At 53.4% G+C, this 18,768-nt stretch overlaps 1 protein-coding gene across 5 annotated transcripts; it reads right to left on the bottom strand.

Moving 5' to 3' along the window:
* Positions 1-872: 872 nt before the first annotated feature.
* Positions 873-18,114, bottom strand: SLC22A8 (solute carrier family 22 member 8). Of its 5 annotated transcripts, XM_043970895.1 has the most exons (11): positions 17,998-18,114; positions 17,067-17,712; positions 12,326-12,429; positions 11,665-11,819; positions 10,563-10,731; positions 8,317-8,440; positions 5,870-5,985; positions 4,049-4,263; positions 3,468-3,576; positions 2,797-3,000; positions 873-2,285 (listed from the first exon to the last, which is right to left on the bottom strand). In XM_043970895.1, the coding sequence occupies exons 2-11, from the start codon at positions 17,427-17,429 to the stop codon at positions 2,210-2,212; spliced, it is 1,635 nt and encodes a 544-aa protein (XP_043826830.1). In that variant the 5' UTR covers positions 17,430-17,712; positions 17,998-18,114; the 3' UTR covers positions 873-2,209. The 5 variants fall into 5 exon arrangements, with proteins under 5 accessions (XP_043826830.1, XP_043826829.1, XP_043826831.1 ...); XM_043970894.1 differs by lacking the exon at positions 8,317-8,440 and having other exon boundaries at positions 10,433-10,731; XM_043970896.1 differs by lacking the exons at positions 2,797-3,000; positions 8,317-8,440 and having other exon boundaries at positions 10,433-10,731.
* Between the last annotated feature and the right edge of the window lie 654 nt (positions 18,115-18,768).

Here is an 18,768-nt window from a genome sequence, read left to right as displayed (position 1 = left end):
TAGAGATTCCTAAGGGCTTTCATATGGAAGACTTGCTCTGGCCCCAAAAGGCAGAACCAGGAGCACTTGGTGGGTTACAAAAGAGCCCACTGAGGCTTGGTGTGATGGGGTTGCCTGGAGAGGTGGCAGGGGGCCCCCTCCTTGGTGTTCTTCAAGCAGTGGCTGGGTGGGTCCACGTTTACTGTGTTAGAGAGAGATTCCTTCCAGATAGATGTCCCTGAGGTCTCTTCTGATTCTCAAAATCCTGGGGTTCTCCAATCTTATATTGATATTTATTCACTTTGTATTCATACTATGTTGTTGTTGTTGTTTAGATGTTTTCAGTCATGTCTGACTCTTGGGGACCCCATTTGGAGTTTTCTTGGCAGAGATACTGGAGAGGTTTGCCATTTCCTTCTCCAGCTCATTTGACAGATGAGGAAACTGAGGCAAAAGGGTGAAGTGACTTGCCCAGGGTCACACAGCTAGTGAGCATCTGAGGCTAGATTTGATTTCATGAAGAGCCTTCCTGATCCCAGGCCCAGTGCTCTCTGCACTGTGGCAACACCATACTCTATTTGTTTATGTTTATCCTTGCTGTCCACCTTGTTAGAGAGTCAGGGGCCTCATTCTTTGTACTTGGTACCAACAGCCCTTAGCACATGGTCCCTGGCACATGGCAGACAACGAATCCTTGATTGGCACTGTCATCAGAGAAGCTGTGTGCTTCTGAGCTAAGTCACCTCGGGTAAGTCATTGAACTTCCCTAAGGCCTCAGTTTCCTCACCTGCAAAATGAGAAGTTTGACTCAGGTTCTAGACCGAGGATTCCACATTTCTGGCTTCAACGTTCTCTGGTTCTAACTCTTTTGCAATGATATGATTCACCTGGAGTTTGTTGAATTTTTTTATTTGAGAAAAACATTAAATTTTGTTCATGTCTGCTCTACCTTCTGGTTTCTGTTGCTCATGAAACATGGTTGTCTGTTAATGGATACAACTTTAAAAATCTGAAACTACTGGCCCCCAGGGACCTGGTCTTTGCAAGAGGATTGATCCCCCATGCCCTGTGTGCACAAGAAGCATATGGAGAATTTCTTAGAGAGTGGAGAGTGGACCAGGGAGCTTCCTGCTTGCTTGTGGGCTATTCGAGGTCCATCTCTGTCTCTCTCTGTCTCTGTCTCTCTCTTTCACACACACATCCAGCATATGCATATATCTTCCCACCCCCAGACCCTGTCACTCTTAAGCCTTTAATGTTCTTGGGGAGGAAGGCAGGACCCCCAGGGGCAGGGCTAGCAGTCCTTGCTGCTGTCGCCAAGGGTCCGGGAGGGGGCACCAGGGCTGGGGAAGGAAGGCAGAGGCCAGGGAGAGCTGATGTCTGAGCAGGACTCCAGAAGGACCAGCCAGAGCAAGGACTCAGGGAAGAATACTGGACGATTTGGAATTGGAGACACAAGGAATGGGTAGGACTGGACACCTTGGCAGCCTGGGCAGAGGGAGCCGGCAATGAGGTGCAGGGGTTTGGAGTTAGATCTCGCTTCACGTAGCGGTGCTCACATCATCATTTCTGACCTCCTTTTCTTCAGTAATAAATTGGGGGTGGGGGTCACAGGGTCATGGATTTAGAGCTAGAAGGAATCGGAGAAGTCATCTGTTCCAACCCCCTCATTTGACAGGTGAGGAAACTGAGACCTGATTTGCCCAAAGTCAAACAGGTATCACGGCAAACCCCAAGATTCAAACTGAGGTCCTTGGCCTCTAGGTTCCCTCCCTTAGTTGGCTGCTAAGGTCTCTCTCTAAGGGACCTCCCAACTCTAAGCCCTCCGATCCTATGAGTGGGATTGATGGGAGAAGGGGTGTGTGTGTGTGTGTGTGTGTGTGTGTGTGTGTGTGTGTGTGTGTGTGTGTGTGATACAGACAGACAGAGAGACAGAGATAGAGAGAGACGGGGCAAGCCCTGCAAGCCCTCCCTTTGTCCAGCTCCTGTGGAGGGTCTCAGGCACTCAGGCCCAGGATAGCTGTGACCAAAGAGCCTTGGGTAGGGGTGGGGTGGAGCAGGGGCTCCGGGTAGCAAAGGTCTGGCCAAGTCCATGCTGGATGGGAGATGAGCTCGCTCCCTCTCCTTGGAGGAGCTGGGGCCTTGGCTGGGTTCTGGGGGTCGAATATAGTCTTTGGTGAGGACGGGAAAGGGGGCCTCCCATCCGGTGACTCTGACCATCGTCCTTCTCTCAGCTGGTCCCTTTTGTAGGTTCACAGGATTGCAGAGGGATATTCTGAACCTCTTTCTCTTCTTCTGACTTTTTCCTGAGAATTTGCGGGGAGAACAGCAAGCTCAGAATGCCTCTCATAGTCCCTCCCTGAGGTCACCCTCATTAAGGGGGATACAGGCCCTGGCCTGAACCCCCCACTTCATCTCTGTTCTCATCCCCACCCTACCCCCATTCCCAAAGCCATTAGTGCTTCTGCAAGAGTCAGATGCTTGAGAGAAAAGGGAATGCAAATGAGGTCTGTGGTGTTGGAGGGCAGAGAAGACTGTTCCTAACTCTGTCTTGGGGCTGGGGGTGGGAGTGGGCACTGACTGGATATTTCCTCTGAGTGTTCCTTTGGTAGAGGAAACCACACAACTCTTCCCCTGTCTCCCAGACTGTCCCCGAAGCCTCAACTAGAGGCAGAACCAGTCAGTCAATTAGCCTCCCTGTTTCCCCTTGGAACAAGTCTGCTCTGCCAAACATTGGGGTCTCAGTCTCTCCCCCATCCAGAGGAGGGGGCACTGAGGAGGAGTCAGGGAGGCTGGAGGGGAGGAAGGCTGGCTGACCGGCTTTGTAGTTCTTCTATTGTCTCCGGAAGGGCCATGTTGAGGGTCTCTGGCAAAAAGAAGGCAACGGCGCCCCCCAGAAGGGGAATGAGCCCGTAGATGAGTGCTGGGATGAAGGGTAACACTTCTCCCGTGATCTTCACCAGGGGGGCTATCATGCTGCCCACCCGGGTACATAGGTTGCCTAGGCCCATTCCTCTTTGGCTGAAAGACAGAGAATGGGAATGGGTCAGCTAGAGGCTTTGCAACGCTTCTCCCCTCACACTCTTTGGACCTTCTCTCTGCCCTGTCCTTGGCACTTGGCAAATCCAGCATCTTTCTGGGGAGATAATGAATTATCTGGGCAGGAGAAAGATTCTGGTGCCTGGTGGTGGTGGTGGTGGTGTGTGTGTGTGTGTGTGTGTGTGTGTGTGTGTGTGTGTGTGATGGGGCATCCCTTTTTATTTCCCCCAAGGAAGAGGGGGCACACTGGGGTTGAGTCCCCAGGGCTGCCCTACTGGGAGGTCACCCCCCAACATGGAAGGTGGCGCAGGCAGGGAGGACCTTGGAAGGAGCAGAAAGAGCAGGAGGTTGGGGGTGGGGCCATGGGGAGCAAGGTAGAAAGGGGTTGAGTTTTTGGGGGTGATAGCACCCCCCTTTCTGCTGTGTTAGCCCAGGGCCCTGGCCCTTACCGGATGACTGTGGGATACAGCTCACTAGTATATAGGAAGAGGCAGTTATAGGAGCTGGAGAGGCAGCCCTTCCCAAAGACAGCAAGGCTGGTCCTTATCATCGGCATGTCTGGGGGGGAAGGACACAGAAGCACCTCAGGCTGGAGTCAGGGGGCTGGGGGGTGGGAAGGTGGGGCATGACTGGGGCTGAGTTTGAGACCCTGAACAAAGGAACTCCCAGGGTGTTCTAGACCTAGGCTGGTACTGGGTTCTAAGCTTGGGACTCAGACTATGTTCTAGATTCCAATGAAGTGGCCTTACTAGTGCTCTCAACAGCTCCTGCTACAACTGCTTCCTGCTCCTGCCTTTATGTACCTTTGAACCCTTTCCTCCTTTTCCCAGATTCCCAAATCTAATGCTCTGTCCACTGCATTAATAATAATAATAACAATAACAATAACAATAATAGCGGCTAGCACTGATTTGTAGATGCTATTCCATGTGGCTCTTACACAAACCCTAGGGGGGAGGTGCTATTATTATCCTCATTTTATAGATGAGGAAACTGAGGTAAACAAGATTTTGAATGTTAGATCTCTCACCTGAGGGCACAAAGATGTTTGCAAGTATGGCAGTGCCAGCCAAAAGGAGGCAGGTGCCCTGGGTGACCCGGCGGCCCACGTAGCTCAGGCAGAGGACCGAGATGAACTTGGCTGGGACATCGACGCCCCCGAAAATAATCTGGAGCATGTAAATGTTGACACCAAAGTCCTCCACGCCCATGGCAAGGCTGTAGTAGGCAAATCCTGTGGCGAACCTGGGGCGGGTGGAGATCCAGGCTGGCCAACAGCAGCCAGTGGGAATCACTGGATCCCGTGGGCTCTCAGGGATGTGGAAAGGTGGGAGACATCGGTTCAAACCATGGCCATCCCACTTTCTAGCTGCAGCACCCTCAGCTCATGTATAACCTTGGTGGCTCAGTTTCCTCATCTGTAAAAATGCATTCCCTACCTCATGAGGGGCTGGCACAAAAGGGATTTTCCCTTAGAAAAAGGAGCTTTTGCCATAGAAAGAAGAGCTTGGATCATTAACGGGACTGGGACAACATACTGGAAAGGCTCCCTCCCTGTTCCCAGAAGCCCGGAGCCAAAGAGAATGGTATAGGAATAGTTTATAGTCTACTTTAAAGTTTCCAAACCACTTGGCAGATATTATCTTATCTGGTCCTCACAACAGCCCTGTGAAGGAGGCAGTATTATCACCCCCCTTTTCTAAAGGAGGAAACTGAGGTTGAGAAAGGACTCGGGAATTTTCCGTGTGAAGGCAGATGCTACATCCCCTTCAATTGGAATAATTTTTTAGCCCTCTGGGTCACAGAGACAATAGTAGAAAGCGGGGAGGAAGAGGATTTTGGAGTCTTGGGGGAGGGAACATGCAGATCTCTGGAGGAGAAATGCACGCTGGTCCTGGAGAGAGCCCTGCAAACCCGGGGAATTACATGCATTGAGGAGCTAGCACCAGATGGAGGCAGGGGAAAGGCAAGAGACCTAGAACAGAGAGAGAGGAGCAACACCATGGGGTAGAGGGAATAAGCATTTATGTGGTGCATACTATGCACCAAGCACTTAAAAAATATGATCTCATCTGGTCTTCACAACAACCTTGCAAGGTAAGGTTATTGTGACCCTCTTTTTACAGGTGAGGAAACTGAGGCAGGCAGGTGAAGTGATTTGCCCAGGATCACACAGCTAAGTGACTGATTCTGGATTTGAACTCAGGTCTTTCTGACACCAGGCCCAGCACTCTGTGTAATGTGGCACTCCCTGGTTGCCATGTGAGCCTTCCTCTTGTTGACCCTAGAGAAAGCATTATGGCAGAGAGCCCTGTGACCCAAGGAACACTGAAGTTGGAGAGGAGCAAACCTATGGGTAGACTTTCCTTTTCAGGTGATTAAAGGATGGGGGAACAAGGAACCATGTGAATTAAAAAGGAGTCGACTTCCACTGGTACTATAAGTTGTGTGGACTCTATAAGTCCCAAGGAGGACTGAAGAGGGACGGTGGGGGGGTGGGGGTGGGGAGGTGTTGCTTGATACCCTCTGGAAAAGAGAGAAGAATTTTCCTGACAAAAGACTTGGGAGAGAGGCTATTTTGCATTTTTCTTGGATTACATAAAATGTGTTCTATAGTTGATGTCCTGTTAGCCTGAGTACTCACAGGGGAACTGAAAGCCCTCTGGGGAGAGAAAAATGAACCAGATACAGATGTCCCTATGGACATACGGGGTCCCTATGGGACCTTTATGTAAGTGGGTAAGTGAGGGGTAATGTCGGAACACCAGCATTACAAGTTTACAAGTGACTTTTCTATGGCTACCCAGAGAGGTAGACTGAGTTCCTGGGTACCTCAGGATGTTCAGCTCACCAAATGAGACAGATGCAGTAAGATATCCGGCGCAGGATGGGGTTTTGGAAGAGGGTGATCACGCTGTAGGAAGATTTGCCCAAGGAGATCTCCTTATGAAGATTGAGTTTCAGTTCCTGGGGGCAGAAAGGGGGCAGGACTTTGGTTAGTTACCTCAGGCCATAGGCACCTTAAGAATACTACAGACTGGCAGGAGTAGATTACTTCCTTCTTCTCTGTCCCAAAGGAACTCTGTGTGTGTGTGGTGCGTATGTGTGTGTATGTGAGAGACAGAGACAGAGACACACACACAGAGTGAGAGAGAGAGAGACTGAGACAGAGAGAGAGAGAGAAAGAGAGAGATCCTACACTCATCACATTTTCTACACCACTGGGAGCCACTGTGACTAAGGCTGCAGTGACACTCTTTCCAATGAGCATCCATCCCAGCACTCCGGGATCGCAGGACTCTGAATCACACAGAACTCTTCCTTGCCCTCCCTCCCACTCCACAATCACTTCCATCTCCTAGAGGGTGATAATGATCCTCAGTGGTAATCTTCTCTCCAGAATATTAGGGAAGGTCCTGGGATGGCTGGAATGAACTTTCTGAAAGAACCTTCCTTGGATTGGTGGCCAACAGCTCAAACTCATCATCAATGGGCAAGTGTGAGTAATGGTGGGTAAATCCTTCGACCTTGGCTTGCTCATTTTTAAAATAGAGACAGTCAGGGCAGTCTATTTGTAAGGATTGTTTCAATTTGGCTGAGAGGTCCAAAAAGCATAAAGGATTAGCAAACCCTGGGCAAATCCCAAGCCTCCAGTGAGCATCAAAGTGGGATGCCTGGGGATGATGATGAGAATGGTAATGGGGACAAAGGACAAGAGGGAGAAAGAGGAGCAATAAGGAGAAGGAGAGATGTGGGGAGAAGAAGAGGAAGAAAAGGAAGACAAGGAGGATTAGGCATCCACTCGGTCTCTGTCCTAGATAGAGCTCAGGCATCAAGGGTAGACCATAAACTCCAATGCTCTTGGGTCCATGTCCTCCCTCACCTTGGAGGAGGAGCAGAGCAGGGAATGGGACAGTGGTCTAGATTGGATGTGTTCCCTTCCAGAATGAGCTGGTCCTGCCCCAAGATGGGGGCTGAGCTCTCCCAGGCTCTCTGAACATTGGCTCTCTATCAAGGACTTAGCCTGGGGGTGGGGGTTGACCCCTAGTATCCACCCGGCTCCCTTGGCTCCCATGATCGGGGAGCTTTCCTTCCCAAGTCAGAGAGTAGCGAGGTCACGGGGCGGGGGGGGGGGGGGAATCAGCACAGTGACTGCTTTCTCTGTTTCAGTTATCTCCCTGGATCCTTATTGTCTACAAACAGAGCCGCCTGACCCATCCTACCCTCCGTGATCTAGTCTATCTACTTTTTTCTCTCCTTCCTGTAGATAGATGCCTGATACTTTCCTACCTCCAGGCCTTAGCTCATGCTCTTCTGTAACCTATGGAGTGTACTCCTCCCTTTGCTCCGGCTGAATTTCTATTCATGCTTTAACTGCTGAGCTAAATGCCGCTTCTTCCAGGAAGGTCTCCTGAATACCCTCGAATTCAGTAGCCTTCCCTCTAGAATCTCGAGAGATAAAGAAAGACTTGCTACTGACTGGAGCTAGACCAAAGCAGTGCTGTTTCCCTTTGCAGGGTGTGGGTTTCCCCTCATTAGAGGTCTTGAAGCAAGGGCCAGCTAGTTGAGCCTTGTCCCAAATGCCTCTGAGGGGACCCTTGGTTAGCTATCGATGGGATTACACAGCATTCGAGTTCTGTTCTTTGCCCTTCCTTGATCCACTTACTGTGTAACACCCTTATCCTCTGGGGAATTGTGTGTGTTGGTACCTCCTAGAATGTGAATTCCGTAAGGGAATCTATGTTCTGTATCCCCTCCCCAGACCCGGCGCTAGGCTCTGTCCATCTGGGGCTCATGAGGCTTTCCTGCCCTCCGGGGGTGGGTTGGTGGGCTAGCTCTCTCCTGCTCCCTGAAGGTCCCATCTGGTCTGGAAGGCCTCTCTGGCTGAGGGGACACTGGGTCCCTTCTGTTTACAGAAAGCACTCTGATGCAATCCCTCCATCTTCCTTTTGCCCTGGGCCTCCACAGGGCTCCTAAGGGGGTCAGAGGGTAAGTCCTCTGAGGACCCATTGGAGTGGAATCTCACCGTGGTTGAGCCTTGCCCAGCCACCTGCAGCTGACCTTAAATGGTCTGGCTCTGCTGCTAACTCCACGGGTGGATTAACTTCGTGGGTACCCATCATGTGCCTACTAAGCATGGAGTCGAACATTTACGGGCATTCATTGAAGGGGCATCTCAGGAGAAGGGAAAGAGTTTGCTTGGCGCGGGGCAGCCCAAGCCTTCCCCGGCTGTCCCAGCCCCCGTGGGCAGCCCAGAAGCCCCTCCCCACCCATTCTTAGGCCTCTTCTCCCTTCTACCTCCAGGCTGAGCTTGTCTCCCTCCTCCTTCCTGCCGTTGAAGGCTGCAACCCTCTGGAGCTCCTTCAGGGCCCTTGGGGATTTCCCGGACAGGACGAGCCACCGGACAGACTCAGCCACCCACCTGGTGGGAAAGAGCACTGGTCTGGGAATCAGGAGACCCGGGTCTAATCCCAGCTCGGCCACTGCCTTGCTGTGGGTTCTCGGGCTAAGTCCCTGTCCCTCTCTGGGACTCAGTTCCCTCATCTGTAAAATGGGGGGGGGGTGGCGGGGGGGAGGGTTGGAGTGAATGGTCTCTAAGTTTCCAACCAGCCCTGGGACGTTGGCCCTGTGCCCCAGGACAAGGGGGGGGGAGGAAACACGAGCTGGGGCTGTACTGTTGTTCTACCCTCCGGCCTTGGCCAGGCTCCCCCCTCCTGCTGCTCTGTGCCCCCATAAGCTGCCTTTCCACTCTTCCCCTTCCAAAAGCAACCTCCGGGCCAGGGGCCATGTTGTCTTGGCTGTGTCTTTGTCAGCTGGGGACCCCTGAGGGCTGTGGTATGCCAGGCAGGTGGGAAGCGAGAGGAGCCTGGGGGAGGCTCTGGCCCCACTCAGCCTCCTAGGAATGTGGGGGCGGGAGGGCCCAGGTCCCAGCTCCATACCTGTGTGGGGCGGGATGGTGAGTGCACCTCTCTGGCTGCAGCTGAGAGAGGGGGCACAGCCAGCCCAGGAGGAGGGCAGGGGGTGTGAGGACTCTCATTCTGCCAGCCCTGACTGCTGGAAATGGAGAGGTCAGTTTTTCCCTGTGTGGCCACAGCCTGGCCTGGCTTAGGGGCCTCAGAGAGGCAGGCAGCCATCTTACTTGGGGATCTAGATTCGAATCCAGATTTTAGTGTCTATGGGATCGCAGCCAGGTCACTTAGCTACTTACTTCAGTGACCTCACTTGCCTCTCAGGGCCATTGGGAGCTCCAGACAGGACAGTGGGTGTGCGGTAAAGAACTTTGCCACATTCCGAGTTCAGTGACTGTGGGTAAGTCACCTACCCTCCTTGGGTGGGGACAAAAGCACCCCCCTCTCCTTGCCTCACAAATGGGGGGCTTTGCACAATGCTTTGTAGAAATGGGGGTCAGTATTCTCAGGCTTATTGGATGGCTCAGTGGTGGAGGGCTTTGAATGCCAGGCTTGGGGAAACCCTCATATCAGCTCTGTTTCCTTGATTCTTCCCTGGCTGCCATGACAACCCCCTTGTGCTCACCCTGCCTCTGGCTTCTCCCCAATTCCTCCAGAAGACCAGGTTAATTGTCCTTAAAGATTAAGAAGGAACAACAAACAACAACAACAATAACAAATACTGCTTCTGAGCTTATCCTGTGGGGTAGGTCATACCAGGATTATTAAACCTATTTTCCAGGTGAAGAAACTGAGGCTCAGGATCACACAGTCAGCAAGTGTTAGAGCCAGAATTCAAACCCAGGTCCCTGGGGTTCAGGTAGATGTAGGGGGCAGGACCCCTCCCAACATCCTGCTCCTTATCTCCTCGATGCCCAGGAATCTGAAATGGTCACTTCCACCCAGAGGCCAAATGGTGCCGCCCGTGGGCAACCTCCCACTGGCCCCTGTGGAGCACCGAATGGCCCATCGATAGGATTTCTGTTCTCTGCCCCTCCTGGGGTCCCAGTGACTTCATTCTCCTTGGAGTCACAGCTGCTGTCAAGGCTACAAGAAGGCCAGGGCTCCTCCCTTCCCTGACCTGCTGTCCTGCATCTACCTGGTGTGGGAGGTGGGCAATAGCCCAGAGAGAAAAGCTAGGTGGAGGACAAGCAGCAGCTTCTTTGGGAAGCTCCGCTACCCTGGGACCTATACGTAAGGATAGAATGCGGGAATGTGAATGGGGAGTAGTGAGCACTTGGGGCTCTGGGGAAATGGACACTCCTTGAGTGAGGGGACTGAGTCATTCAGTGCCTGGCCCCCGAGGAAGGCTCAGAGGCTGACCAGGGTAAGACCCCCAGTCTCTTGGTGTCCCTGGTCGGGTTGGGTTAATATTCTAGGATGCAGAGCTGTCCAGCTCAGACAGACGAGATGCCCTGAAGGGATGAAGTGGGGGCTTAGGGGCTGGGGTGGTGGTAGGGGCTCACCTTCTGAAGTATTCCAGCTGAGAGTGTGGCTTCGGCTGTGGCTTGGGCTCTGGGTCCTTTGGAGGCAGATGGTGTGTGGGTGTGAGGGGACGTGAATGGAGAGGGGAAAAGAGGTCCTTGGGGCACATACCAGGAGGAGAGGAAGAAGACGTAGAATGGGATGGACACTACGAACTGCAGCCATCGCCACTCGGTGACGCTGTACGCCAAGCCGGGAAGAATGAACTGACCGAAAGTGTAGCAGTAGCCGGTGATTGTCGACTGGATGGCCCGAACATGGGTGGGCACCCATTCGACGCCTGGGGACATATGGGTGACCAGGTGGGCAGTGGGTCAATCATGCGCTTTTGCCAGCCCTGGGTCCCAGAGCTGCCTGCCTGGGATTGGCACAGACAGAAGCCTTGGCAAAGATGGGAAGGGATTGCATTCCCACCACAGGCTTGCTGGGTCCTAGAATTAGAGGACTTAGAACAAGGGGCTCTAGATATCGTTTAGTTCACAAGCAGAGACCCAGAAAGGGTAAGAAATGTACCCCAGGCCACAGGGGCGGTGAGATGCTGTCAGGAATCCAAGCTGAAAGAGGGTGATGGGACCCCCTATGACCCCATTATGCAAGGTGACTGGGGCCATGTAGTTGAGCCTCTGTGGGCCTTTTCTGTGAAACGAAGGGGGCTGGACCCAGTGGCTTCTGAGGCCCCTCTTGGCTCTAGACTTGTGACCTTATGTTCACCTCTCTGGGCCTCAATTTCCTTTTCCGTAAAATGAGGGGGTCGGACTCAGTGACCTCTGAGGCCCCTTCAGTTCTCTCTGACTCCAAATCTGGCATTCTGCCCCCTCAACCAAACCAGTTCTTTCAAGCTCACCCAGGCAGGAAGAGAGATGAGATTCGAACTCAAGACCTCTGACTCCAGAGTCAGAGTTCTTTCCACCATCCAAGAAGCGGGGGAAGGAGGGAAATCCTCTACCACTGCAGGGTTTTCCTGCTCCCGAATGGAAGGGAGCCTCCTGGGGTGGGGGAGAAGAGGGAGAGCCCCCCCTTCTCATTCTCTAAGAAGACAAGCTATTCTATTTGGGGGTATGGCTACAGGACCCCTGCCCAGGCCCTGCCTGCCTGAACCTTGGGCAGTCCCCTCCAGCCCTCTGACACCTCCCCCTCAACTTCCCCCAAAGCCCCGAGCTGTCCCCTCCCTCCATGTCCACTGATGGCCAGAGACTGGGCCAGGGTCACTCACACAAGATCACAGTGCTGAGAGTGATGCCCGAGAGGCTACAGCCGGCCAAGAAGCGGAAGATGGTGTAGGTCAGGAGGTTGGGTGAGAAGGCTGCACAGGTGCCGCTAATGGCCAGCAGAAGGTAGGACAGAGTGAGGATGGGCTTCCGGCCAAACCTGCACCAGGATGGAGAGAAGGGAATGCGCTGAGCTGCCTCCCCCTCCTCCCCCCACAGAGGAGACGAGGGCCCAATCCCCCTCTCCCGCCCCCCCCCCCTGCTCATCGGGGCCTAGCCATGTAATTCCCTCCCAGGACTTCACCCTGCTGCTAATTGTTGTTTTGAAATGGTTTGCAATTACACATTTGGGTTAATGGATGATTCACTGACACTTCGTCAGGCCAGCTCCTTGGCCGCCTCCAGCAGCATCTCAGGGGCCGGGGCCCGGGGAGCCGTGAGGATGCTGATAACCTTGACCAGACTGTGCCAGGGCTAGAGTGACCTCTAGCCTGGGGGCCACTGGGAGTTCACCTACCCAGGCCTCTCCGGAGGGCAAAGGAATGGCCCGAGAGGGAAAGTGAGACTCAAGGACTGATTGATAGGAAAACTGGAATTCCAGGGGCCCTTCCTTGTTGGGATTAGGGCGAGGACCTGGGTTGGAAGAAGACCATGCCCCCACATCACCTGTCTGACAAGCTCCCGAACACAATCCCTCCAATCAGGATGCCAGCCATGTACACGGATTGGGCCATCTCCTTCAACTGCCGGAAGTCACATACCAGATCCCACTGCAGGACAGAGAGGCCCCATCACCCAGATTAGAGCCCGAGGAGCCTCGGTTAGGCATCCGGGCTAGTTCTCTTGTTTTGCTAATGAAGTGAAACCAGGAGAGGGGAGGTGATGGGGATTAGCTGGGGTTTGCCTAGGGGCTTCAAGCCAGGGGCTCTTTTCACCAAGCTCTGCTTGCCCTGGTCCTTGGCCTTGGTGGTCATCATGTTCCCTCTAAGAATGTCCAGAAACACCCTGGCCAGATGTGTGGCTTCACTGAGGCAGACCCGGACAGAGCAGGACATCCTCCCTTCTACCCTCCCCTCGCCAGCTCTTTCCCTAGCTTCCTTCAAGACTCGCCGTCTGGGACAGTCTTTCCTAGCCCCCAGCTCCAGTGCCATCCCTCTGAGAACGATTCATCCTTTATAGACCTTATAAGTTCTCAGCTCTTCGGTGTCTCCCCCTTGAGACCCTGTTCTGTCTTTCTTTGGCTCCAGTGCTTAGCACAGTGGCTGGTACACAGTAAAGGCTTAATAAATTCTTGGTAACTGACTAACACCATTTCTGAATAAGGGGACAGAGAAATGTCAGGAGAATCAGTCTCCTCCCCAATATAAACTTTAATAGTAGTAGTAGTTGTTGTTGTAGTAGTAGCAGTGAGAGTGCACTGTTTATGCATATGAATGACCTCATTGGAGCCTCACAGCCAGGAGTGAAGGTGCTATTATTATTATGCTGTTTTACAAATGAGGAAACTGAGGTTCTGGTTGAGTGGCTTCCCAGGGCCCCGCAGCTGCTTTCTCTGATGCTCCATCTCACACACCACCGGGCATCTCAGAAGGGAAGGTCCTTGAGAGCAGGGACACCTTCATTTTTGGATCCTGTATCCCTGTTAGTCTTAACCCAGTATGCCCGCATGTCACATTTAGGAGGCTCTTAAAAAGCACACGTTCACTTGAGTTCAATTGAAATCTGGAGCTGGAGGCAAAAGCTTCAGGAATGGCTCCCCTGGTTGGCCCGGCTGGGCAGTGCTGCCTTTCTCCTGTCCTCTCTGTCCTCTCTGTACTCTGGCCGCTGATCCCTCCAGTTCAATAAAATGATTGGCCAAGAATTTGTGAAGAGTCTCTGAATATGATCTGCCTTGAGTGACTCTTTCCTGGACCTTGGTCATATCTGTGCCCAATCAGAGACTTGGTAGCTATGATCCCAAGTCAACATATTATTCCTGAGAAATGGCTGAATTCGGCGAACATTTATTAGGTGCCTACTGTATGCAGGGCCCTGTCCTGAGCTTTAGGGATACAAAGAAAAAGGAAACCTAACTCTGGCCTTGAAAACAATGGCCTTCTGGCCAAGGGCCACGATCTGAGTGAGTAGGAGATAATCTGAGAAGAGGCAAAGCCCTGACAGCTGGGGGCTCATCCAGGAGAGGCTTCAATGAGAAAGAGGCACCTGAGCTGAGGGGAGGGGAGGGGGGAGGAGGGGAGGAGAGGAGGAGAGGAAAGGAGAGTGGAAGAGAAGGGGGGAGGAGAGGGGAGAGGGGAGGAGGGGAGGAGAGGAGGAGAGGAAAGGAGAGTGGAAGAGAAGGGGGGAGGAGAGGGGAGAGGGGAGAGGGGAGGGGGGGAGGAGAGGAAGGTGCCCTAGGTAGGAAGAATAAATAGCACGTACACATGCAATGAAATGGGAGATGAGGAGGGGAATGTTGAGCAATAGGAACTGCAAGGAAGTCAGGCTGGCTGGAACATAGTGTATGGGTTGGAGTCATGTGCAATAAGCCTGGACAACTGGGTTAGGAAGGGCTTTAAACGTCCAAAGGTTTGCATTTTCTCCTGGAAGCCATAGGCAGTCACTGAAGCTTCCCAAGCAGAGGAGTGAGCTATGGGCAGAGTCTCTCTCAGACCACACCAAGACACTACTCTGGTCCTTCTCCATTCAGACTCCAAGATCCAGTTTAGGTCCCACCTCCTGAATGAAGCCCTCACTGCCCTCCCCGTCCTTGGACCCTCTACAACCAGAGTCTCTGAACTGTTGCTGTATAGATGGGGAACCTTGTGGCCCAGAGAGGAGAGGGGACCTGACCAAGCTTACACAGCACCCTAGGGGTACAGCTGCATCATGTGATGTTTTCAATAAAAGCTCAGCAGTGGGGAAGAGCTGGTAAAAATCAAGCACAAAGCATTTATTATAAACTCACGATGTTCTAGGCTCTATGCTGGGCCCTGCAGAAACAACCGCTGCCCACAAGTATTCTATTACCCAGTGCTTAAAATGTTGACTACCGGGTTGGGTTCAATGGTTCAACTCCCAAAGCATTTATTAAGTACCCTCGGTATACCAGGCACTATCCTAGGTGCTGAAGGAGTTGATATTTTAATGGAGAGCTGCCCCTGATATACTGAGGGGTGACCCTGGGCAAGATCTTAGGGGCCCTAAAAGCCTTGGGGGGAGTTACATTGATGTAGGGAGTGTCCTCACTGCTATGTTCCCTACGGTGATGCAATCAGACCCATCGGGTTCAGAGCTAGAAGCTATCTGGATACACCCCTTCCTCTCCCTTCCCCTCCTCACAACCTCCCATTTGTCTAGGATAAGTTTTTCGAACCCCTCCCACACACTAACTCCATTGGGGAGGGACTCGAAGGTTCCTTGGGGGACAAAACCGATGCTTAGCCAGGTCAAATGGTGGGCGTGGCCCCCCTTCTCCAGGAAGGAGCTGAGAGGGGACGAAGGCTCAATCTCTCCTGACTTCCAAGGCTAGTGCCTTGCAGGCTCTGGTGTGAGGAGACCCAAGTCTGAATTTTGCCCCTGCCATGTGGTGTAGCCTATGTGCCCTCGGGGACCCCTGCCCCTCTCCCAATTTTCTCTTTTATAAATTGAGAAGGTTGATTTAGATCATTCACCCCAGACCCCATGAACCCTAAGGGGTCAGGATGGGAGCCTGGTCAGTGGTTGTCTGAGGTCAGACCTGGGGAGAGGCAGCAAGTTGTGGGGGGCAGGGCATTGACCTTGGAGTGAGTAAGCCCTGGACCCTCAGGGTCACCTCTTCATCTATAAAATGAGAGGCTGCAGTTAGAGACCTCTCAGATACCTTCTAGCTCTGAAGTCTGTGTTCCTGTGACTTTGGGGTGAGGCCTGATGTGTTCTACACTTTCCTTTGTAAGCTTGGTTTTTTTTTTTAAGATGTTTTTTTCCCCTAAGTTCTTGCTGAAAAATTCCAAGAGTGTATCAGCTGACTTGAGGGGGAAGGGGCTTTGCTCCTAATTAGGCCAGGGAAGCTTGAGGATCAGAGACCTAGGCAGGGGCTGAGCCCAGGGCAGGATAGGGGAAGGGAGGCCCAGCTAACTTCAGCCAGAGGAGAGGCCTGGAGGGGCCAGGCCGCTGGACAGAGCAGGGGAGGGATGAGAGCTGGTAGTCAGAGAGTGATTGAACCAGAAGGGACTCCGGAGACTCATCTAGTCCAAGTCTCTCTGCACAGAGAGAAAAACTCCACCTCTGAGTGGAAGGGGCTTGCCTCAGGACACACAGTGGAGAGTTTAGGAAGGAGGAGAAGAGGGCCGATTACCTTGACCCTTTTCCTTGTGAACAGGAGTTTCCCTCCCAGAGAACCCCAAGGATGGGCTGCCTGCCTCTGGGGGTGGAGCAGAGGGGCTTGGAGAAAACCCCAGGAGAGCTGGGCTCGGAGTTCACAGACTCATAGACCTGGAACCAGAAGGAACCTCAGAGGTCATCTAAATGAACCCTCTCATTTTACAGATGAAGAAACTGAGGCTCAGGGAAGGGAAGGGACTTGCTCGGGTCACGTGCTCATAAGAGAGGCAAGATTTGAACCCAGGCCTCGTGTTTCCAGAGGCAGTGTTTGATCTACCATTCCAAGTTCTGTCTTGTGTATAACAAGAGTGTTGGACTCCAAGGTCACTGCCAGCTCCAAGCAGAGGATGGAGGGAGAGCTGGGCCAATCAAGGAAACAATTTAAGAGCTAGAAAGGACCAGAGCTGAGAGGATTTGATTGAATGAAGTCCTTCATTTTACGGAGGAGGAGCTTGAGAGGCCCAGAGAGTGAAATGATTTTTCCAGGGTCACACAGCTAGTAAGTGGCAGGAGGATTCGAACCCAGGTCTTCCCGACTTTAAGTCCAGGACTCCTCAGTGCAGAGCACTGAGGTGAGAGTAAGAGAAGCTGGACTCAACTCTTGACGACTTGGAATCACAGACTTGTCTGAATTGGAAAGAAATGTGGTGGTCATCTAAGCCAGACGGGAAAACTGACTTTGCCGCTAAGTGACTGTAGTTGGACATGCCAACTAGACTGTCTTGGAGCCTCAGTTTCCTCACCTGTAAAATAGAGGTTAGCTACCTGTCTCACTGGGTTGTAAGCACAGCCTTTATAGAGTAATTTCCCTCCCAAGGGAAATGTGAGTGGCCAAGGTCAGAATCCCCCCTCAGACACTGGTTGTGTGACCCTGAGCAATCACTTCAGCAATCTGAGCCTGTTTTCTCACCTGCAAAAGGGAGGGCACCTGCTTCACACGGTTGTTGTGAGACTCAAGAGAGATAATAAATGTGGAGACTTAAAGTGCTACAGAAATGCTAGCTGTGATGACTATTGGCATGGGGAGGTTTGCCCAGCAGAATGGGGGCAGGGGCTGGGGACTTCTTACCTCTGTCACGATGGTGGAGGTGAACATACTTCTATCATAGACCCAGCCGTCCAGGCAGGGCTCCGTGTGGCGCTGGGTCCCATTGGGGAGGGTAGTGTTCAGTGGGCCCAGCGGCCCTTCTAACAGAGGATGGGTGAACCTCCAGCATCGGTCGGGTTCCCCGTTGGGCCCAACTGGAAGGGCTGAAGCCAGGGAGGACGCGTTGTGTGCCGGCACGCAGTGATGGGCGGGCGTGGCCGCGGTAAAGATCTGAAGCAGGTTGTGGCTGGCCATGAAGAGGACAGGGGTGGACAGCAGCAACACGTGTACGATCTGGAAGGGCCCCAGGCTGCCCACCCTCTCGAGGATTTCCGAGAAGGTCATGGCGCCAGCGACGGGGAAAGAAGGGGAGGAGTCTCCAGGGAGTCCCTGGCGTGGACTTTATTATTTGGGGGAGGGGTGCCTGTGCAAACCCGGGGGAAGTGACCCGAGAGGACGAGCTGCGGGGAATGGCTCACAGGGGCAGCAGGACCCGTCCCTCAGAGGCAGGGAGAAGGGCGGTGGTGCACGCTTCCAAGTCTGATCCCGGGGAGACAAGTGCTGGCCAGGGCAGGGCAGGGCAGGGCTGAGGGAGCCAATTTAGGCTCTCCAGGAGGAGCGGCTGGAACTGAGAGAGAAACGGCCGTCACAAGATCTGCCTTGCCTCGGCAGTGTTCTACCTGTGGGACCCTGGCAATCTCTCTACCTTTCTTCCCTCAGTTTCCCCGTCTGTAAAATGGGAGGGTGGGGTTGCCTGGGCTCGGAGAGCGCTCCCAGCTCTCGATAGGTCGCCCGAAGACGCTAGTCTCGCAGGGTCCTTCTAGGTCCCTAAATGCTAGGGACCCAGAAGAGAAAGGCAGCTTGGGAGGCGGAGTGGAGGACAGACAGGAAGGGGCGCCCCGTCTCTTCTCACCTGTGGCAGCCAGGGCCCCCCTCAGCCCTGAGATTTCCGTGAGGCCCCGGGCTCCTTTTCAGGGAGCCGGCTGGTGAAGCGCACAGCTGCTCGCTGCCTCTTCTAACCTCTTTCGGGAACAAACTCTGTTTGTCTGCCCCCCAAGGGGGTTTATATAAGGCTTAATCTGCTCCCTGGCTAATGTTTGACTTTTTTTTAGAGGGATTAACACAAACAGGAAAGAAAGGGCCGCAGCACTTGGGGCCCAACCGAGCCCAAAGTGCAGCCTCAGCAGGGGGTCTCCAGGCGGCAGGCAGCCCAGGAGATGGGCTGGGTCGGCCACAGCTGCCAACGTACCAGGGCACAGCTTGACCTGAGGCTCCGGTGGGAGGAGGGGAGGGAAGCTGACTCTCCGAGGTAGCCTGACCCGCCCCGACCCCCCCCCCCCAGCCCACACTCGTGCTCCCGGGGGTTTGTGCTGTGGGAGGGGCCCACGCCAGACGAGAACTAACTGGCGCAGGGAAGGTTGGACGTGCGGGGAGAGTCTGAGGATATCGAGGTCACCAGGCCTCTGGCCCCGTGATCCTACTTAGACCTGGAAGCAACCGCATCCAGCCTGACCCCCTCATATTAGAGGAGGGGGACCCAAAGAGCGGAAGGGAAGGGTGGGGGAGACTTGCCCAAGGACACTCAGAGTGCGGAGTGGAGCCAGGTAACCAGTCCTAGGACAAGGAGCAGTCCCAGATGTGAGTCGCCTGAACTCTTCCATACTAGGGGAAAGAGAACTCAAGC

Source organism: Dromiciops gliroides, chromosome 6, assembly GCF_019393635.1.
Source record: "Dromiciops gliroides isolate mDroGli1 chromosome 6, mDroGli1.pri, whole genome shotgun sequence".
NCBI lineage: Eukaryota > Metazoa > Chordata > Mammalia > Microbiotheria > Microbiotheriidae > Dromiciops > Dromiciops gliroides.
This window is presented reverse-complemented; position numbering and strand designations above follow the sequence as displayed.